Source organism: Pseudophryne corroboree, chromosome 1 (genome assembly GCF_028390025.1).
Source record: "Pseudophryne corroboree isolate aPseCor3 chromosome 1, aPseCor3.hap2, whole genome shotgun sequence".
Lineage (NCBI taxonomy): Eukaryota > Metazoa > Chordata > Amphibia > Anura > Myobatrachidae > Pseudophryne > Pseudophryne corroboree.
This window is the reverse complement of record NC_086444.1, coordinates 903,237,488-903,261,770: the sequence shown is the minus strand read 5'-3', so window position 1 is coordinate 903,261,770 and position 24,283 is coordinate 903,237,488. Positions and strand designations below refer to the sequence as shown.

Here is a 24,283-nt window from a genome sequence, read left to right as displayed (position 1 = left end):
TATGTTGTTTAAACAGGACATGCACAGTTTAATAAACCCATCATTTCAGCAAAAGATGGCCCCCCTGGAAAAAGCTTGCAAAGTTCTCCGAATCATAGCTAGCTACAAACATGCCACTTCCTTCTTTGATGACTTTTCACATTATTAGAAGAGGTAAGAGGACAGTGTCAAGAAGGTGATTAAAAACTAGAGAGGCACACACAATCAGGAACAACACTCAGGCTTTCACCTCCAATTGTATAATGATGTGGAACAGAAAGGAACAAACTGAAAAACTAGGGGCCAAAGCCTTCAAAATTGTACCCCCTTCTCCATGTTCAGGGATTAAGATAATCTTGTATTTAATGCTGGGATGCAAATAAACTGGTGTATACCACAGGATATTTTCCCCTCCACGGAGTCTGGAGACTTATTTTGCGAAAATCTCGTGGGTTTCTTTTTTTCCATTTTTTTAATTGCATTTTTATTTCCATATTTTGTGGCAGATGCCTTATTTTTGTTTTTCACAGCTCCCAGTTACATGCATGTGAGCATACCTGTGTGTCCCAGTTACATGCATGTGAGCATACCTGTGTATCTTGTTTATTTTATTCATATTTAATTTTTAAACAAAGCAGACCCTACTGAGCACCCACAGCAGCGCCGGATGGGGCAAGTTGAGTTCAGATATGTTCAGTAAAGTACTATGCATGACTGTGCAGTGAAATTGTTTGTTGTTGAGCCCCTTCCCTAGTGAAGCTTACCACTCTACGGTCGAAACTCATTTCATACTATAAGTAGGACAGTGAGAGGAAGCAATGCTAACCTCTATGCCCACAGCATGCCTCAGCCTGGCAAGCCAGACATCTTCCTGGCTGTAAGCCACCATGAGACTCCATACTGGGCTTTATTCAGTAACTGTCTGTGCCTCACAGGATCTTCTGGCCCATCTAGTGCTGCAGTGCAATGGAAAACTGATACAATACAAGATCACTGAAACTTTGTCTTCTAACACCACGAGGTCTTGCAATAACCCTACGCAGGAAAAGAAGTTTCCTCTTCAACAAATGCACATTTTATAAATAAATAATCCCAATAAATAGTGGCAAACTGCTCTAATCACTATTTATTGCAGCTCAGTGAGGCATAGTTGGAGCCAGCATTAGGAGGGCATGCTGTGTCCTGTGGTGCCATTTGGAGGATACAGGGGTGCCTCCAGGTAAGCTAGCTCTCAATCTGGATATGTTTTGTATGTGCCATTATCATATACATTAAGCAATTGTATGACCCATAGTGGATATTATTATTATTATTATTATTATTATTATTATGCTGTGTGTGTTTGGGGAGTGGTACCCCCCAGGTCTGGTGTGACTGGGCTACCTTGGGGTAGCACGCCATATTATTTATTTAGCACTTATGTAACACTCCTATTTTTCCACTAATATTACTCTTTTGAGTATTTAATTAACACCCTTATTTTTGTAGCACTTTCTAACCCATAGCTTCTGCTTCTTTCTTAACACATATTAACACTTTAGCATCTCAATGGTGTGCTGCCCTAGGGTGGTCGGGCCTGAGCCGACTTTGTGGGGTTCAAGCCCTGGACTTATGCTTAGTTAGGGACCTCCAGTAATAGAGCAGCCGTGAAGTGGCCTGGAGGCTTATCATATCTTTTGCAAAACATATGTAACGAAGAGCTCTACATTTTCTATTATTACATAGTATATAGTTCTTCTTACTAACAGCCAGCAGAGTGCGTGGGACAAATCCCTTTTGTTCTTCTTAAATAAATAATCCCAAAATGTGGAACTTCAATAATAAATCAAAATTAAGGTTGACTAATTGGAGCCATTCATTTGAGTGAGTCCCTAACATGAAATAATTGAGAAGAACCTCTCTCTAAAGCTCCAGCAGAAAATCTCTCTTTTACCTCTGTGGCAGTTGTGCTATGATTCTGTCTCTTCTGAGATTGACTGAATTTGGACACAAATGTGGTCTCTCCCCACTTTATTTAAAAACACTCCGGCAATTTCCATTTCCACCTTTGTGGCTATGTTTTAACAAATCTGTTTGATGTTAAAGCTTGTTACATATCTGCTCTAGGCTTTCATTTAAACCTAGGATCAAGTAGAGTAGCACCCCTGGAACTACATATATGGCAGCACCCCTGGACTTATACAGCATAGGCAGCACCCCTGGAGAATTACATAGAACAGCAGACAGGCAACAGTACCCCAGGACTTAAACAGCAGTGAGACAGCACCCCTGGACTGATAGGACAGAGGGGCAGCACCTCATATAGGGCAGCACCCCTGGAATAATGTGGCAAAGAAAAGATGTGCAAGATGGAATTTTCCTTGGGCCCTCCTACCCACCCTTATGTTGTATAAACAGGACATGCGCACTTTAACAAATTTCATTGAAAGGGTCTGCCACACGACTGTGGCTGAAATGATTGGTATGTTTGGGCCTCCACCAAAAAAGAAGCAAAAAATCTCTCCTTGCACAAACTGACTATACAGTGGCAAGATGTCGTCCTCATCCTCAGATTCCCCCCTTCAATGTTTATATCCTCATTGAGAAATAATATTCAAACAAAACCACATCATTTAGGTGTCAGTGCACTGCTTACGCTATTACCCAACATTTCTGAACTTGACAATGACTTATAATGAATGCACTGCAGGTGCCATATAAGGGAGGATGTTCCTAGGTGGTTACTGTCCTTACCCTTAGTTATTATGGATTGACAAAGACAACAGATGGCTTGACACCTGTTGTCCAGATTTGTAGAGAAATAATTCCACACCGAAGAGGTGGCTTTTTTGGTATTTTGCCCAGGCATGACAGTGGGCTTTTCCCTCCCATGGACAACAACTGTCTCCACTGGTGCTTTATTCAAACAAACCACATCACCTTCAGAATCCTCATCAGCATCTTCCTCCTCAGTGCTAGTTATACCAATATCCTTCTCATCCTGGTGTATTTTTACAGTGACATCCTCAATCTCGATATCAGCAACTGGACTGGTGGTACTCCTCCAAGCACTTGCAGAGGGTGTGCAAATGGTGGTAGGAGTCTCCTCTTCCCATACAGTGTTGTGAATGTCAGGCCTAGACATTGCAACTGCGGACATTGCCAGCACCCCTGTATTTTCACAACACCCCTGCAAATTTACAGCATACAAGACAAGGCCAGTGTACATTTTTCACTGCACCCCTGTATTTTTACAGCATACAGGAGCAGTGTACTTTTATTTTAACAACACCCTTGTATTTTTACAGCATACAGGACCAGTGTACTTTTATTTTAACAACAGCACCCCTATATTTTTACAGCATACAGGACCATTGCACTTTTATTTTAACAACAACACCCCTATATTTTTACAGCATACAGGACCAGTGTACTTTTATTTTAACAACAGCACTCCTATATTTTTACAGCATACAGGACCAGTGTACTTTTATTTTAACAAAAGCACTCCTATATTTTTACAGCATACAGGACCAGTGTACTTTTATTTTAACAACTGCACCCCTGAAGTTTTTACAGAATTTTTACAGCATATAAGACAGGGCCAGTGTACATTTATTTTACTGCACCCCAGAATTATTACATCATACAAGAAAGGGCCAGTGTACATTTATTTTATTGCGCCCTAGAATTATTACAGCATACAAGACAGGGCCAGTATACATTTATTTTACTGCACTCCAGAATTTTTGCAGCATATAAGACAGGGCCAGTGTACATTTATTTTACTGCAGTCCAGAATTTTTGCAGCATATAAGACAAGGCCAGTATACATTTATTTTACTGCACTCCAGAATTTTTGCAGCATATAAGACAGGGCCAGTGTACATTTATTTTACTGCACCCCAGAATTTTTGCAGCATACAAGACAGGGCCAGTGTACTTTTATTTTAACAACAGCATTCATATATTTTTACAGCATACAGGACCAGTGTGCTTTTATTTTAACAACTGCACCCCTGAATTTTTACAGCATACAGGGCCAGTGTAATGTTTTTTTAACAGCAGTACCCCTGTATTTTTACAACATACAGGAGGACAATGCCCCTGCCCCCTGTACAACACAGTGACAGCCAGGACAGCAACATCCATGTACAGCTGCAGCACCCCTAACAGCACAGGTACACCACAGTAACTGGAGCAGCAGCTCTACAAAGCACACACTGACCCCACCCGATGCCTCCACCCACAGAGAGACAGCGATCTGTCTCACTCTCCAAGTCCAGAGTGAAAATGGCGACGATGTGTGGCTGTTTATATGGAATCCAAAACCTGTGAGAATCCAACAGTGGGATGATAACATTTTGCCTCATTCTGGTTTCTGAGTCTGATGGGAAGATCCGAACTGGACTTGGATCCAGGCTCGGAATGGGATGTCGAAGGAAGGGGTGGTAGGTTTCGGTTGTCTGAGAACCGAACCCGCTCATGTCTATACAAAATAAGTTTTATCTTTTACATTGATAGGTTTTATAGTACTGTTGATGGAATATATCCTTTTGAGAAAGATAAGTTAACATTTAATTACTGTACAATGCATCTGGAAAGTATTCACAGCGCTTCACTTTTTCCACATTTTGTTATGTGCCTTATTCCAAATGGAATAAATTAATTTTTCCCTCAAAATTCTACACACAATACTCAACGACATCGTGAAAAAAGTTTTCTTGAGATTTTTTCAAATTTATTAAAAATAAAAAAACAAAAAAAATCACGTGTACGTAAGTATTCACAGCCTTTGTCGTGAAGCTCAAAATTGAGCTCAGGTGCATCCTGTTTCCACTGATCATCCTTGAGATGTTCCTACAGCATATTTGGAGTCCACCTGTGGCACAAATCTGGCAAAGGGTACAGAAAAATATCTGCTGCTTTGAAGGTCCCTATGAGCACAGTGGCCTCCATCATCTGTAAATGGATGAAGTTCGGAACCACCAGGACTCTTCCTAGAGCTGGCCGGCCGTCTAAACTGAGTGATTGGGGAGAAGGGCCCTAGCCAGGGAGGTGACCAAGAACACGATGGTCACTCTGTCAGAGCTACAGCATTCCTTCGGTGGAGAGAGGAGAACCTTCGAGAAGGACAACCATCTCTGCAGCAATCCACCAATTAGACCTGTATGGCAGTGTGGCCAGACGGAAGCCACTCCTTAGTAAAAAATTAACTTAGGGAAAAAATTCATTTATTCCATTTTGGAATAAAGCTGTAACATAGCAAAATATGGAAAAAGTGAAGTGCTGTGAATACTTTCCAGATGCACTGTAAGTGCTGATTTCTACCTGCAGCTGCAATTAATTCAAATACAAATGTTTTTATCAGTACTATAATACAATATGAATTTAAAAAAAATTGGCTTTACTATGTTACAAAATATTTAAAACATGTAACTGCATTTCTCATTTGCTGCTGTTCTGACAATAGAAAAAAATCTGAAACTAATTTAGAGTGCAGTCATAACATTATGTAATATTCTGCCCATACAGTACGTATAATCACAGATTTTTCAGATTAATACTGTACTGCACAGTAAAACAGAAGAGTTTCTTGGTGGCCATTCAGTTGTTACATGGGAACCCGCAACTAGACGGCACCCACAGGCAGCAATTCAGTTGTTCTCCAGTGCAACACCCAAACTGGACTTTTTGCGTTGTGGGTAGTATTTGAGTTGGTTTTAGCAGCTTTGCATGACAAAGCCCGATCCTTTTGTGCACGTCAGAAGTAATGGTTGCCCAATAGGAGCAACAATTGAATTGGTCCGACGGTACCCAAACAAACAGTTGAGCACCTCCCATTGTGTCTATCTTTTGTTTGTTATAAAATGTACATAAGTAAATGATAAATTATTCCTGCATAGTGTAAAGCTTGAAAGAATTCTCTGTACAAGATTCTGTATTGCTAAGGATCCCAATTAACTTCAACTACATTTTTCTAGGCGGAAAAAGCGAGCAATCATTATGATGATAACAGTGGTTGTCCTGTTTGCAGTCTGCTGGGCACCGTTTCACGTTGTGCACATGATGATAGAATACAGTAAGTAACTGATGGCTTTCCTTTAGTCACTGACAATGTTCCATCATTTTACATTTTCTTAATTCCCCCTTACTTTGTAATCAGCCTCACAATGCAGATAATATTTCTAAAAAGCTTCCACAAAATGACTTGTTGCACATTATAAATTCAGAACATTATAGCTGAATTTGTTCAGGGAAATAATTTTGATTAGGTGTTTCGGAGAATGGAAGAAGCTGTAGGATGAAAGGATTAAAAAAGCATTTAGGGTATAATGTACATACATAAAAGTATTGAATAAAAATTGTTATATTATTGATCTGTAGCTGTAAACGGGAGCATAAGTTCACACTTGAGGATCAATAACTCATTTGTATTCAGTGTGTACATGATAATATACAGAGTAACTTAATACACAATAAATGACATAAATGTTCTCCTGTTCTAGAGAAAAAAAAGTGTGAATTTCATTATTTCGAATAATTATCACAAAGGTAACTTGGATAGCTATGGCATTTATTCAGTCACATAGAAATACTTGATAAAAATATTTGAGTATAGTGTCAAATCAGGTGAGGCTGATATAATGTGGATTCATGAGGGCTAATAGCAGCCAAATGAGCAAGAGTTCCTTCTAGAGTTTACATCACTGGGAGTTCTTTGAGTTATTTAACATTCAAACTAGCTTCCCCATATGTGTCATATATATAATACAAAGACAATCATATGGGTCCCTGCCAGCTTGAAGATAATAGCATTAGCTGTCATGCACATGGGACCCCCCAGTAGATGTAAATTGCTCCGGTTAGTTGTCAAACTCATAGCTTATGTTCAGTTTGATGGAGAACCTATCAAGCGGTTCCCGGTTCTCCATGTATGTACAGGATTTGCATTTAGAATAAACTCAGCCACAGCATTTTATTGGAACAGTTCTTAATGTGTTTGAATGCTGAAACATTTTCCCCAGAAGGTTTCCACAGATACAGTACATGACACATAAGGAGGAATTAGTTTGGAGTCAAGTGCTGATTAAGAACTGCCAATACAGTTCACTAATCATATGATGTCATTCATTCCTTTGGATTAACATCATCAGGATTTATCCTTTTGCCACCAGTATTAATAAGTATCCCTAGTTTTAATCACTTACCATTTGCAGTTATTAATTGTATGTAATCGAGTCCATCTTTAAGTGTGTGACAAGTTTATGTATTCCTAGTTTGTAGGGATTTTATGCAATATAATTGTTTTCTTAATTAAACATTATTGTGTTCAATCAATATGTCAATTCTTTCTGATATTATCTTAATTTACTATCTTCACTTTTATTGGTGGCTCTATATAAATCACCATGGGGTAAATTTACTAAGATGGGAGTTTTATTTAAGATGGGATGTTGCCCATAGCAACCAATCAGATTTTACTTCTCATTTATCTAGCACCTTCTAGAAGATAATACCTGGAATCTGATTGGTTGCTATGGGCAACATCCCATCTTAAATAGAACTCTCATCTTAGTAAATTTACCCCCTAGTCTTTCTAGTTACACATTGGTAACAGCAGTGGTGGATTTCCCACTAGGCACATGAGGCACTTGCCTAGGGCTGACACTTACTGAGGGGGCGGTACCGCATGTTCCTTTGCATGAGATACCTGCTCGGCTAGTGGCCAGATAAGGTCAGGTGTTTCTTCTCTTAGACATTGACTTACTATTTTGCAACTGGTGAAGGAGGAGGGGGCAATGTTCAGTAAATTGTGGTGAAGACCCCAACAAGAAGGGCGAAGTGACATCATGGGAGTGACCAATAGTATAGTGCCTAGGGACAGCCTGACCCCTACATTCACCCCTGGGTAACACAGAATTTAACTTTATAGGAGCTGCACTAAGGTGACACACTCTGTTTAACACTGTTAGATTTGTTTAAGACTTAGGGGGTCATTCAAATCTGATCACTGCTCTGTGTTTTCGCACAGCGGGCGATTAGATCCGAACTGCGCATGTGTCTGAGGCACAATACACAGGTGTGTCAGACAGCTACAACGGGCTTCACCGGTCAGCGAAGCGATGGTGCGAAGGATCCATTCACATGGGCGTTCGCAAGGAGATTGACAGGAAAAGGCCGTATGTTGGTGGCAACTGACCATTTTCAGGAAGTGTCTGGAAAAACGTAGGCAGGCTCAAGCATTTTCAGGGAGGGTGTCTGACGTCAGCTCCGGTTCCGATTAGCAGGATTCAATCGCACTGGAAGAGTAAGTCCTGGACTGCGCAGAGACTGCACACACAGCTCAGCTACACATGCGTTCACACACTTGCACAGTGAAAAGACACTCCACCTGTAGGCGGCGACTATCTGAACGCAGGACAGCAAAAAATGCAGCCCAGTGACCAGATCTGAATGACCCCCTTGTTCTGCACTTGGATTTTGTTGTTTTGATTATATGTTTGCAAGTGTTTCATTTTACATCATATGTTCCATAATATTTAATCAAGTATTTCTATGTGATTGAATAAATGATATAGTTATGGATGTTATCTTTGTGATAATTTATTGCATTCATTTTTTTTATTTTGTAGAACAGATATTGTAAATAGTGCAGGATTTTTAATGTGTTTTAGTTTATGAGAAAAAGTCTCATATATTCAAATACCAGTTGCCATAGACTTCAATTCAGGAAATCAGCTGTTATTGCAATTTTTATACATTTGAACTGAATTTCTCCAAGTTGAGTTGTGCCTGTGGTATAGCTGTCTATAGTTAAATATAGAATAGCTTGCTAGTAACACATCCACACAAGGGAACAACAGGGCGCATAACACAAGGACACGAAGGAGAAAATACAGATACAATGGTAATAGGTTATATGCTGCTATTAACACTTCAGGTGTCATGTAACAATCTCTGTGTAACAGCCTCTCTAAACATTTTAAGTATTACTCCAAAATAGTCATAATCTTCATCAGTTTCTTTTCATGAGCTGTGGTTGGGTCACTATATCTGTAATAATTGGCAGTTGAAAAGAATTTCAGTTCCTTAATGACTTTTGTGTAGATTTGTCATGCAGTGAATTATCAAAATCAAAGATCAATGGCGGCATTTATACCTATTTTAATTTTAAATCTATCAGTGAAAGTGGAGGAAGATCGGTGGCTTAAAAAAAAAAGATATATTTATTGAAAACATTTTCAATTAAGAATAGGGAACAATAGGTTACAGATCAGCAAGACCAGAATAACATGTCATACAGAGATTCTTTGAAAAAGCAATTAGTAACAGTATCAGTGATATGAACAACAAGTTGGAATCCGGATTGGAGGCGAGGCTAGTGTACATCTTAAAGGTGGAACCCTATAAAGTTATAGGTATTATAATATTGAGAAAGAGTCAGTCCATCATTCTGAAGTAAGGGGTCAATTAATACCAGGAAGAAATTTTGTTGGAGAGAGTTGTAGTCTATGATGCTATGAAGCAATACATAAAATGTTCCATTTCCACTTGGATTGGATAGAATAACAACAATCTGTATATTTATGTTAGGTAAATTTCTTAACTGTAAAATTGCTATTTTACATTGCAGGGTTATCTGTAACCATACATAAAATATAAACATAATAGAAAACAACTATGAGTGTAGGGAAGGGAAGGGATACATAGAGGGATTAAACCTGAGGGAAGAAGATATTAGGGGGGATGGGAAAGGGAGGGTAAATTAGGAGGGTTGATCAATCCACCATTAAGAAAACAGAGAAATTGAAAGTCTCTCTGTGATAGGTGGCTAAGCGTACCTGCAGTCTCACGCCTGTCCAGTTGCGGCCTCTCTGGTCGTTCGGTTCTTGCTTGTCGCGACATCGGGCGGAATCTGCGTGGGAAGGCTGCGTAGGACCTGGGCAGAAGGGACGGGGATACCCCAGTATAGTCAACACCCCCCTTTTAAAGGTGAAAGGACCACTACGGTGGGATACAGTAACAAAGATTTATTATAGACAGGGTTAGTCACTGGTCCATGTGACTAAATTCACCTCTTAGTAAAGTTCAGTGCAATTCAATAAGCCACGATACTTTTAGTCACATACTAAAAATATAACATAACATAACACAAGAGCATTTCTGAATTTCAACACTCAGACGTCTTATACAGCTGTTTCATGAGTATGCATGCGTTATACTGACGGGTCACTAGATGGCGCTAGATTGGACATGTTCAGTTTATGCTGCTGACAAAATGTTCCAGCTATATCACTGTCCTACAGGGGGTGCTGCAGAGTGAGTTCGCACTGTGCACAGTATTTGTAATCCAACGGGTGGTGCCGTGGAGTAGCTACTTGCCATGTATAGCACCAGTTTCCAATAGAGGGCGCTGTGGAGTAAGTCATATCCCAGTATAGCAATGCTTCAAATAGAGGGCGCTGTGGAGTAAGTCATTTCACAGTATAGCAATGCTTCAAATAGAGGGCGCTGTGGAGTAAGTCATTTCACAGTATAGCAATGCTTCAAATAGAGGGCGCTGTGGAGTAAGTCATTTCACATACAGTGGGTCACAGAGCAAATGACCCAATTCTGGGATCCTGATGGAAAGCGCAGGGTCCTAGTGCTATACATATTCCTCTCCTGGTTGCCATAGTTGCTTAGCAACCAGTGTAAAAAGGATTTTAATTCTCACAGTGCATCTGCAACTGGTTTAACTAGCAGAAGGGATACCCCAAGTGCGGGTATCACATCTCTACATAACTGAGAACAGATACTGTGGTTTCATTTGTTACAATTTTATCATTAATAAATATCTGGTAAGTGTACGAAGCACAATCTAGTACTTTCAAGACATGCAATATGGTAGGGGGGTCCAGGTATCAATATAAGTACTCCATTTGGTGTAAATTTACGTATCCCAGTAGTAGAGTCTGTGCTTAGTGTTTTCCTGTCAAAGTATAAAAGTTGAAAGAGTTTTTGTTTCAAATCAGACAAGGACGGAGCTGAACTTTTTACACAGTGAATTAAAATACACTTTTTGCCTAATGTAAGTATGGTAATAAGTACTGTAGGGGAAGAATAGTAGGCTTATTAGGTCCCAGCGACCAATGTTTAAAATGTAAACATATGCAGGCCAAAGGATCAGGGTTCAATTGTAATGAAAATAGTTTACCGGCTTACATAAATAATTTAGCCCAAAAGCGCTTAAGTTTTCTGCACTCCCATATACAATGTATAAAATAGGCTGAGGATACAGCTACCAGATTCTGTAGGGACCATATGTTTATGTTGTAGGGGAGTGATATACGCTCTATGTATGATGGGTAGGTGTACTTCCTGCAAGTAAGAGGAATATAAAAATTTGAGAGATCTTTCACATGGTCAGTGATTTCAGTTATATCTGTTAGAACAGGTATGTCTATTTTCCATTTTAAATATACATTTTCCCATTGAAGGGTGGTTGAGGTCGAAATAAGTATGGAATAAAGGCATTTCATTTTGAGGGGACGAGTTTGTAGTATTTTAAGTAGTGCATCTATAGCTTTAGAAGCTGGGTTGGTCTCTTGAAGCAAATTTAGGTTGTTGTCAGAGGTGATGGAGTGTAAATAGTGACGTACTTGGAGATACATAAACAGGTGTTTATGTAAATTATATTTGAGGCATAGGTCAGAAAAAGAGTATAAGCAGCCTCCAGCGTCAAAAGTCAAGCCCTTTTCCTTTCCATGTTGGGTATGTGGAATTGTGTAGCAAAGGAGGGAATGCTAGGTTAGCCCATAATGGGATATTTGAGAGATATAAGGGTTCCTCTGACATTTTTTGTTGATGTAAATCTAGGCTGAGAAAGTGTCCCTGAATAGAATGTGGTCTCTAATGTTCGAGGGTATTAGAGATGGTTTCAGATGGAGTAATGCACTAGGTGAGTATGGAGAGAACACGGCCGATTCTAATGTGGAATCGGTATAGATATCTTTATTTAGGAGCCAATCACTTATGTATTGGAAGTGGACTGCTATGGAGTAGCAGATAGATCAGGGGAAGATCGGTGGCTTTAACAGACGGCCTGTTAGTAAATTTACACCCTTGTTTTGGAAGTTCATCTGAATGTATTACTTTACTGTACTGTAGCTTATGAAAATTAACACACAAATATGGTTGTTGACTTGTAGTCTTTTGTGTCACTGTCCTTAGTTCATGTACGTAATCAGTTATTTATGTCATAAACATTCATGGTTCTTATTTCTTAATTGTTAGCTCCTTTCAGATATCTTATGACATGCATAACATCATTACAGTCATAGAGCTGCAACATCATTATATAGTACTTATTATACAGTACACTACTTTGCCAGCAACCCCTGGCATTGTTATTGTAGACAAAGATTTTCTACTGACCTATCAATATTCATCATTATCTAGTAACAATGTCTTCCTTTTTTTCCCTCTTTAAGTATCCACATTCCATATGAGTTTTCACTTAATTACCATTTTTCATTCCAAACTAATAAATATTTCCTGAATTAGTTTTTGCTGATTGAGAATGAATCTTTCGGCTTAATTTAATTTGTACCAGAATTCTCCTATATGAAAATGTAGTTTTTGACAACAATTTTTGTGAGTTTTAGAAATTGCTGTTTTCTGGTTGTTTTTGGGTTCAGATATGTTTAGTCTGAAGTAGCCATCTATCATCGATTCCTGTTGCTAAAGTTTATTGAAGGAAAATGAAGCTACTGTACAGTAAATCAGAAGTCATGACATAGAGGAATGCCCTTCTATTAACTTAGGAGGTCATTCCGAGTTGTTCGCTCGGTAAAAATCTTCGCATCGCAGCGATTTTCCACTTAATGCGCATGCGCAATGTCCGCACTGCGACTGCGCCAAGTAAATTTGCTATGCACTTAGTAATTTTACTCACGGCTTTTTCATCGGTCTGGCGATCGTAATGTGATTGACAGGAAATGGGTGTTACTGGGCGGAAACAGGCCGTTTTATGGGCGTGTGGGAAAAAACGCTACCGTTTCCGGAAAAAACGCAGGAGTGGCCGGAGAAACGGAGGAGTGTCTGGGCGAACGCTGGGAGTGTTTGTGACGTCAAACCAGGAACGACAAGCACTGAACTGATCGCAGATGCCGAGTAAGTCTGGAGCTACTCAGAAACTGCTACGATGTGTGTAATCGCAATATTGCGAATACATCGGTCGCAATTTTAAGATGCTAAGATTCACTCCCAGTAGGCGGCGGCTTAGCATGAGCAAATCTGCTAAAATCCGCTTGCGAGCGAACAACTCGGAATGACCTCCAATGTCCCTTCTTTTAAGATAACAGATGATGGTCTTTGTTTCTTCAGTTAGGACTTCAGAACCATGCTAAAGTTTATTGAAACAACAATTGGACCAGCTATATGGCAGGCATCTTTCTCACAAGTGGCTTGTCATATAAGATATGACAAAGTCATAAAAAAACATAGGGGCTTTATTAAGCCAAGTACAGAGTGGAGAAGTGAACCAGTGTAGAAGGTGCCAATAGCAAACAAACAGACTCTACCTCTCATTTTATAGAATGTAACATATAGTGCCGTAACTAGGTATTTTAGCGCTGTGTGCAAGAAACGGTATTGGCGCCCCCCCCTATGCAAGATAGGGCCAGTGTGCGGCGCAGGCGTGCAAAAAATATATAGGGGCGTGGCTTCATGGGGAAGGGGCGTGACCACAAAATAATACCAATTCATACTACGGTGCATGGTAGTCTCCATTATTCAAATTACGCTGCACAGTAGCGCCACTACACCATGTAGAGCCCCTTTTTACACATTACGGCAGACAGCGTCCACTTTTTACACATTACGGCAGACAGCGTTCCCCTTTTTTCACATTATGGCGAACAGCGTCCCCCTTTTTACACATTACGGCAGACAGCGTCCCCCTTATTACACATTACGGCAGACAGCGTCACCCTTTTTACACATTACGGTAGGCAGCGCCCCCCTATTTACTCATTACGGCAGCCAGCGTCCCCTTTTTTACTCGTTACTGCAGCCAGCGTCCCCCTTTTTACACATTACGGCAGCCAGCATCCTCCTTTTTATTCATTACGGCAGCCAGCGTTCCCCTTTTTACACATTACGGCAGGATAGATAGATAGAATAGTTGATACTTACCATCTCTTGGAGAAGCAGCATCACAGCCAGGTGAGTGCAGCGGCAGCCAGACCCTTAAGTGTAAAAGCAGCGCCTGCGGTGGGGGACGGGACACAGGCGGCGCAGCACACTGGACACAGGCGGCGCCACCAGCGGCAGTGACTGTGTGCAGTCTGGAGATTGCGGCCCTGCGGGTGTGTTGCCCAATGGTGCGCCTCAGTGCATTTGTGCTGTGGGCAATGCACCATCGGCACACACCTAGTTACGGCTCTGGTAATATAGTAATTTACAGTAGTTTCTGAGGTTGAAAAAAGACAATTTGTCCATCGAGGTCAACCTGTTAGTGATCTCCTACATTGTAATATTTTTAAGACTAATTTTAATTGTGGTGAATGTTTAACCATTATGTCTATTCCTTTTTCTATTTTTTTTATTTTATTTATTACTATAGTGCATGAGTTACCCACCATAACCCTGTATATCCTTATCCACTAGGAATTTATCTAGCCCATTCTTAAAAGTAATGACCGAGTCTGCCATTTCTACTCTCTCAGGCAGGGAATTCCAAATATGTATTGTCCTTCCAGAGAAGAAACCTTTCCATCTTTGTGTGCAAAATCTCCTCTCCTCTAACCTAAGCAGGTGTCCACGTGTCCTTTGTGATGATCTTACCCAAAACAAATCCCAGACTAGCTCTGTGTATTGACCCCTTATATATTTGTAAATATTGATCATGTCCCCTTTTAATTTCCTTTTTCCAGTGTAAACATGCCTAGCCTAGCAAGCCTTTCCTCATATTCGAGCGTCTCCATACCCTTAATCAATTCACCCATCTCTGAACCTTTTCTAGTTCTAGGATATCCTTTTTGTAGTATGGTTTCCGTAGTTGTGCACAGTATAAAAGATGAGACCTTACTAGTGATTTATATAATGGGAGTATAACACTCTCATCCCTTGCATCAATTCCCCACTTTATGCATGCTAATACTTTGCTTGCCTTTTTTGCACTTCATCAATGCTGTTTCAAAGCTTATTGGTTGCCATTAGCAACTTCTCCACCGCTACACTCCTTACAGTGCTTGATATACATTATCTCCCCCAGAGAAACATAAAAACATAAAATATAGCACACCACCATAAAATCATAGTCTGTCAATCTATAGAAATGGACTTTGTAAATATAAGCAATCACTGTATTATGCAACAGTGGCTTAGTTGGTTTTTTGATAGAGCGTCCATTACATTTTGTTTCTGTGATACTTTCCTTATAAAAACAAGTAGAAACCTGGATGGGTTACAGGATTCGCGGATAGGAGGCTTCCCTCTGAATAAAGCTCAGCTTTCATAGAATTTAGCATCTTTGCCCGAAACTTTTGATAGGTGGCCATGACCAATTACTTTCAGAGTATCCCTTCCTCAATTTGCTAGGGAAAGATTCTCATTTGCATCACAGAAAATTATTGGCACACAATGATTTGATATTTCAACTTATGGACCAGCTTTATTGAGTAAGAACACAACACCTATAGTATGAGGTTTTATGCACTACAACTTTTGCATTTATATTTTCTTTTTATACTGTTGCTGACATTTTCTTTACATTGCCTATATTACCAAATGGACTAGTCTACTTTTTTAATTTATTTTTACAAAAACATAAGTATACAGAAAGAAGAAAAAGGGAGTGAATAGGAAACATGAGGAGCAGGTACAAAGTGGTAGTTATGGAAATTATTTCAACATTAGGTATTTATATTCTTTCAACAAAGAAACTAAAGGATACAAGACACATCTCAAAAATATAAAACCAAAACACAGTGTAAATTTAAGACTGTTAAGGCCTAAAAAATAAAATTATCACTAAAAGTAAAGATATTATGACTCTTATATTAACACCTCTAAAATTACTATAACTGTGAGATCAGACATTTGAAACATAAGATACTGTATTTCCTTCCAGCGTAGTGTGAGTGCTTGGTGTATATTAGTTTTTATACGTTTGTTTTCAGCTTTAAGAGTTGTTTCTACTTTTGCTGTTGTCTTCTCATTTCTGTCCTTCAATCACTGATTGCAGTTTGAAAACTCCATACTGAGCGTTAATTCTAATTTAGCTTTAGTCGCATTAATTAGAGCATCATATGGTTCTGAATTTATGCACAGCTATAAATCTGCTAATTGACCATTACTGTATGTCCTCACCAATTCCTTTCAATTGCCCTGAAATTACTTGAAGAGAAATTACATGCTATTACATTGTTGTTTGTGTTTTTATATTTTCATGCTACAGTGTATAGTTTGCATAGCAGGTAGTACAGTTTACCATTTTAGTTTGCTCTTTTATGCTGTGCCTACAGTATTTTCCACACACATTTTGCTGAGGTTTATTTCATGATATGAAAAAGTAAATAATCTGTTACCAGTAAATTGATCATTGCTTTAGACTGTCTGTTTCTTTGATCCCACGCTTTCTACTCTTCAGCACTGCTTTCTGGTCACTCTGGACCGAATTCAGATGTGGTCGCAAAGGGGCTATTGCACACATATTGGTCGATGTCTTTTTACTGTGACTGCATCTGAGCCATAGTGCGAGTGAATTGCGATTGAGTTTGCACCAACGAATAAGTCGTAAAGTGAGTGACAGGAAGTCAGAAATTGGGGGTGGTAATGGGGAGCTGCTATTTTCTGGGCATGCACAAATTAGCAGTTGCGATCTTACTTGATACTGGAGAGCCCACTGTGTTACAGGAGAGCAGCTCAGCTTGCGGGTCTACAGAGGAACTCAGACCCTGTGACATGACTCGATTTGTGATGATGGTACTGATGTATGTGCAATTATATGCCATCGGACGGAAATGATGCAATAGCAGTGGGCATACCTATGCTTAGGTTAGTTTCTGCCCATATTAGCATATAATTGCAATTGCAAATGGCAAAAGATAGAAACAACAGAAGCAAGAACAACCACATCTGAATCGGGCTCTCTGTGCTGAGGACTTCACATGGAACATATAGCTATAGTACTTTTGTTTAGTTTTGCTAAAAATAATTTAAATGACAACATTGTAGCAAGTTTACTCAGAGGATACTTTCTATCTGTCTCAACATTTTACATACATTAGATTAAAGAAACTCATTAATATCCCTTCACACATGCAGCTAAATCCCAGGATTTCTGCATGTGTGAAAGGAGACAACCTGGGATCAGGGTCACGGAGCTGAGACCCAGGGATTTCTCACTTGCTAGCCCTTGGAAACTTGTGAATGGTGGTAACAGATGCAAACATTTGGTTTAGGTTCCCTCCCTCCACCCCAAATGGAGAGGCAGTAGTGACAGGGAGAGGCAGAGGGTCACGGGATAGTGGCAGAGGGTGATGGTGGGGAGCAGAGGGTGATGGTGAGTGGCAGAGTGTGATGTTGTGGCAGGAAGAGGCAGAGGGAGGCAATGAGAGGCAAAGGGTGGAAGGTAGAGACAGAGGGTGGCAGTGGGGAGCCAAAGGAGGCAGTCAGTGACTGGGGAGGTAGTGAGTGACAGGAAGAGGTAGAGTGTGATAGGAGGAAAAGCAGTGGTCGAAAGAGAGAAGCAGTGGGTGACTGTTAAAACTGTGGGTAGCAGGGAGAGGCAGAGGGTGGCTGTGAGAGGCAGAGGGAGACAAAGAGAAGAAGAGGCACAGGCACTGAGGGGCAGAGAGTGACAGGGAGAAACTGACAGTGGTAGATGGAGTCAGTGAGTGGCAGGAAGAGAAAGAGAGTGATAGAGACAATTAGTGGGTGACACACAGAAGCATTGGGTGGTGGGGAGAGACAAAGGATGGTAGTGAGGGGCAGAGGGTGGCAGTGAGGGGCAGAGGGTGACAAGGAGAGGCAGTGAGAGGCAGAGAGTGACAGGGAGAGTCTGAGGGTAGCAAAGGAACCCAGTAGGTAACCGGGGAGGCAAAGAGTGGCAGGGAAAGGCAGAGGGTGACAACGATAGGCACAGGGCAGCAGTGGGAAGCACAGGATAACAGCAGGAGGCAGAGGGTGACTGGTGGACAAACACAGCACAGCGTGTTGCGACTGCCTCTCTAAGGTAAGAAGAAGGCATTAGGACTGACCCAGAGCTGTAGTGCTAGAATTGTTTGTGCCCTTGGAACTGTCACCTCCCTTTCCAACACATACACACTGAGCCATTTCCTGCAACAAAATATATATACATATATATATATATATATATACAAACAGAGAACCCAGCACTCACCAAAGTAAACTCACTTATCCTCAACAATTCAATAAATAAATGATGGGGGTTTAGTTGGTGGATTGGCCAATGCACGGAAGCCTGTATACCGATTCAAGGTACCCCACCTTCATACAGGTCCTACACTATCACAGAGTCTTAAAACCTGACTACCACACTGCTGCATCATCTGCCTGCTAGATGTAATGTGTACCTGCCACAGACTTTATGGCTTTTAAAGGCACACTAGTCACCTATTGCACATTTATTAGAGCGATGTGGTCATGGGCTACATGCACCCCGCCCTGTGAGTGGTAAGTACAGCTGTGTACCCCGCTTCTGTGGTGGAGAGTGCAGTGTTACATGCACCCCACCCTGTGAGTGGTAAGTGCATAGCTGTGCCCCGCTTCTGGTGCGGTGAGTGCTGTGGTTTTTACTCTGTGTGTATATGAAGGGGTTAATCTATGGTTAGCTCTTATTAACCGTGGCCACTAGCTTTCTCATGCACCCCTGTGTGGACTTTATTATCCTGAACCTGTCTCAGCTGTTTTTTAGCAATCATCTTTGAGCCAGTGCAATAGGTGACTAGTGTGCCTTTAAAAGCCATAAAGTCTGTGGCAGGTACACATTACATCTAGCAGGCAGATGATGCAGCAGTGTGGTAGTCAGGTTTTAAGACTCTGTGATAGTGTAGGACCTGTATGAAGGTGGGGTACCTTGAATCGGTATACAGGCTTCCGTGCATTGGCCAATCCACCAACTAAACCCCCATCATTTATTTATTGAATTGTTGAGGATAAGTGTGTTTACTTTGGTGAGTGCTGGGTTCTCTGTTTGTATTTATTAGAGCGATGTGGTCATGGGCTACATGCACCCCGCCCTGTGAGTGGTAAGTACAGCTGTGTACCCCGCTTCTGTGGTGGAGAGTGCAGTGTTACATGCACCCCACCCTGTGAGTGGTAAGTGCATAGCTGTGCCCCGCTTCTGGTGCGGTGAGTGCTGTGGTTTTTACTCTGTGTGTGTATATATATATATATATATATATATATAGTTGCTGCAAACGGATCGGCACTCACCTAGCTGGTGATGACATGCTCCGGTGCCATCTGGAAAATCATTTAACCAACAAAACTGCTACATGCAGCGGCACTCGGAGACTTAGTACAGTTGCAAAAGGTGCTTTTACTGGATCATACAGATGTAGCCACCTTTATCTTGAGTGGCTGCGGCGTTTGTCCCGTTCGACCATACGCAGCGTACTGGGGCGTAGCGAGGCGCGCCTAGTCACAGAGAGGCTATCTAATCGCACGGAGACAGACATTTGACGTTTGGCGTTACCTTTACGTGTAATACCTGCGATCAGCCACCAGATGTCGCTTTTTACAATCACCACTGCGCATGCGTGTGGTCTCCCGTAAAATACAATACTGAAATACATAATAAGGACTACTTTACTAAGGCGTCTCATTACGCTGCATACAGTAAATACTGTACTCATTACGCTGCATTATTTAATACAGTACTGTATATACGACACCGACGCAAATAGTACAGCATACAGTATATGATCCATCTACAATACTTTATGAATACTGTATGTGAGCGTCCAAGTCCCGCAGACAAAACATACAGTACTGTAAAACCAGTAGTGTACACTGTCGCAAATGGATGTGTGTTACAAGTTCACTATTGCCTCTCAAGATTAGGAATTTTGTACAGTATGTTATCGTCCTAATCCCATAGCCATTACAGCATAATCAAAACCAACGGATTTATACATTTGTCTGCGGCGAAGTGGTGAAGTGTTTCGCTTCCTATACTCAGAGTCCAGGGTTCGATTCCTTAAGTACGAATGCATGTTAGTTTTTTTCAGACACTTTATTATTTTTTTTATTCACATAAACCAGGGCAAAGCTGCATGAGCGGTTCTATGCGATCGAGTCCGGTGTACCATAATGTGCAGGTTCTATGCAGGTTAAGGTTCTATGCTCCGTACAGTACACATACTGTACAATTCTGTAGCTGGGCAGACTGAATAGAAATGGCTACCACCTATGACTCCTTGCCCCACAGAGGCCCTAGGCTACGGAGCAAGTAATAGTCCAGATTGTACAGACTATGGGGCAATGCTGAAGGAGCGTCACAATCCCCTAGCTCAATTACACTGGGATAAGCGAGGTCTATGCACATTACGGTATACCGAGCTGGATCGCTTAGCAACCTGACAAAATGGCCGCCGACCGTGAACTCCCAGCACGTGGCAGCGCTCGGATATGTAGTGAGATACAGTATGGCATACATTTCACACTCCAGGGGGCAATGCTGAAGGAGCGTCACAATCCCCTAGCTAAAATACACAGTATGCACATTATGGTACACCGGACTCGATCACATACTGTAGCACACTGGCAAAATGGCCGCCGCCCCTGAACCCTTGTGCAGGTTATGGGGCAATGCTGAAGGAGCGTCACAATCCCCTAACCAAAATACACAGGGGAGATAGGGATAAGCTACTGTAGGATTGCATACAGTATTACGGTACACCGGACTCAATCGCATAGCACACTGTCAAAACGACCACTACCCATGAACCCCCACCTCCTGAACCCCCACCTCGTGGCAGGCAGCAGTTGGGTATGGAATGAGAAATGGCATAAGCTGTGCAGGCTACGGGGCGATGCTGAAGGAGCGTCACAATCCCCTAGCCAAAATACTAGAGATGAGCGGGTTCGGTTTCTCTGAATCCGAACCCGCCAGAACTTCATGTTTTTTTTCACGGGTCCGAGCGACTCGGATCTTCCCGCCTTGCTCGGTTAACCCGAGCGCGCCCGAACGTCATCATGACGCTGTCGGATTCTCGCGAGGCTCGGATTCTATCGCGAGACTCGGATTCTATATAAGGAGCCGCGCGTCGCCGCCATTTTCACACGTGCATTGAGATTGATAGGGAGAGGACGTGGCTGGCGTCCTCTCCGTTTAGAATAGATTAGAGAGACACTTGATAAACTAATTTTGGGGAGCATTAGGAGTACTCAGTACAGTGCAGAGTTTTGCTGATAGTGACCACCAGTTTTATTTATAATCCGTTCTCTGCCTGAAAAAAGCGATACACAGCACACAGTGACTCAGTCACATACCATATCTGTGTGCACTGCTCAGGCTCAGGCCAGTGTGCTGCATCATCTATTATCTATATATAATATTATATATATCTGTCTGACTGCTCAGCTCACACAGCTTATAATTGTGGGGGAGACTGGGGAGCACTACTGCAGTGCCAGTTATAGGTTATAGCAGGAGCCAGGAGTACATAATATATTATATAGTGAGTGACCACCAGACACACAGTGCAGTTTATTTAATATATCCGTTCTCTGCCTGAAAAAAGCGATACACACAGTGACTCAGTCAGTCACATACCATATCTGTGTGCACTGCTCAGGCTCAGGCCAGTGTGCTGCATCATCTATATAATATATATTATATATCTGTCTGACTGCTCAGCTCACACAGCTTATAATTGTGGGGGAGACTGGGGAGCACTACTGCAGTGCCAGTTATAGGTTATAGCAGGAGCCAGGAGTACATAATATTATATTAAAACAGTGCACACTTTTGCTGCAGGAGTGCCACTGCCAGTGTGACTAGTGACCAGTGACCTGACCACCAGTATATATAATATTAGTAGTATACTATCTCTTTATCAACCAGTCTATATTAGCAGCAGACACAGTACAGTGCGGTAGTTCACGGCTGTGGCTACCTCTGTGTCGGCACTCGGCAGCCCGTCCATAATTGTATATACCACCTAACCGTGGTTTTTTTTTCTTTCTTTATACATACATACTAGTTACGAGTATACTATCTCTTTATCAACCAGTCTATATATTAGCAGCAGACACAGTACAGTGCGGTAGTTCACGGCTGTGGCTACCTCTGTGTCGGCACTCGGCAGCCCGTCCATAATTGTATATACCACCTAACCGTGGTTTTTTTTTCTTTCTTTATACATACATACTAGTTACGAGTATACTATCTCTTTATCAACCAGTCTATATATTAGCAGCAGACACAGTACAGTGCGGTAGTTCACGGCTGTGGCTACCTCTGTGTCGGCACTCGGCAGCCCGTCCATAATTGTATATACCACCTAACCGTGGTTTTTTTTTCTTTCTTTATACATACATACTAGTTACGAGTATACTATCTCTTTATCAACCAGTCTATATATTAGCAGCAGACACAGTACAGTGCGGTAGTTCACGGCTGTGGCTACCTCTGTGTCGGCACTCGGCAGCCCGTCCATAATTGTATATACCACCTACCGTGGTTTTTTTTTCTTTCTTTATACATACATACTAGTTACGAGTATACTATCTCTTTATCAACCAGTCTATATATTAGCAGCAGACACAGTACAGTGCGGTAGTTCACGGCTGTGGCTACCTCTGTGTCGGCACTCGGCAGCCCATCCATAATTGTATATACCACCTAACCGTGGTTTTTTTTTCTTTCTTTATACATACATACTAGTTACGAGTATACTATCTCTTTATCAACCAGTCTATATATTAGCAGCAGACACAGTACAGTGCGGTAGTTCACGGCTGTGGCTACCTCTGTGTCGGCACTCGGCAGCCCGTCCATAATTGTATATACCACCTAACCGTGTTTTTTTTTTCTTTCTTTATACATACATACTAGTTACGAGTATACTATCTCTTTATCAACCAGTCTATATATTAGCAGCAGACACAGTACAGTGCGGTAGTTCACGGCTGTGGCTACCTCTGTGTCGGCACTCGGCAGCCCGTCCATAATTGTATATACCACCTTACCGTGGTTTTTTTTCCTTTCTTTATACATACATACTAGTTACGAGTATACTATCTCTTTATCAACCAGTCTATATATTAGCAGCAGACACAGTACAGTGCGGTAGTTCACGGCTGTGGCTACCTCTGTGTCGGCACTCGCCAGCCCGTCCATAATTGTATATACCACCTAACCGTGGTTTTTTTTTCTTTCTTTATACATACATACTAGTTACGAGTATACTATCTCTTTATCAACCAGTCTATATATTAGCAGCAGACACAGTACAGTGCGGTAGTTCACGGCTGTGGCTACCTCTGTGTCGGCACTCGGCAGCCCGTCCATAATTGTATATACCACCTAACCGTGGTTTTTTTTTCTTTCTTTATACATACATACTAGTTACGAGTATACTATCTCTTTATCAACCAGTCTATATATTAGCAGCAGACACAGTACAGTGCGGTAGTTCACGGCTGTGGCTACCTCTGTGTCGGCACTCGGCAGCCCGTCCATAATTGTATATACCACCTAACCGTGGTTTTTTTTTCTTTCTTTATACATACATACTAGTTACGAGTATACTATCTCTTTATCAACCAGTCTATATATTAGCAGCAGACACAGTACAGTGCGGTAGTTCACGGCTGTGGCTACCTCTGTGTCGGCACTCGGCAGCCCGTCCATAATTGTATATACCACCTAACCGTGGTTTTTTTTTCTTTCTTTATACATACATACTAGTTACGAGTATACTATCTCTTTATCAACCAGTCTATATATTAGCAGCAGACACAGTACAGTGCGGTAGTTCACGGCTGTGGCTACCTCTGTGTCGGCACTCGGCAGCCCGTCCATAATTGTATATACCACCTAACCGTGGTTTTTTTTTCTTTCTTTATACATACATACTAGTTACGAGTATACTATCTCTTTATCAACCAGTCTATATATTAGCAGCAGACACAGTACAGTGCGGTAGTTCACGGCTGTGGCTACCTCTGTGTCGGCACTCGGCAGCCCGTCCATAATTGTATATACCACCTAACCGTGGTTTTTTTTTCTTTCTTTATACATACATACTAGTTACGAGTATACTATCTCTTTATCAACCAGTCTATATATTAGCAGCAGACA

General features: G+C 41.4%; 1 protein-coding gene across 1 annotated transcript in view; it reads left to right on the top strand.

Moving 5' to 3' along the window:
• The window catches only part of QRFPR (pyroglutamylated RFamide peptide receptor), a 135,646-nt gene that overhangs the window by 91,621 nt on the left and 19,742 nt on the right, over positions 1–24,283 (top strand). The window contains exon 5 of the mRNA XM_063941605.1: positions 5,943–6,040. Within this exon, the coding sequence (XP_063797675.1) occupies positions 5,943–6,040 (98 nt within the window). The remainder of the gene's footprint in view (positions 1–5,942; positions 6,041–24,283) is intronic.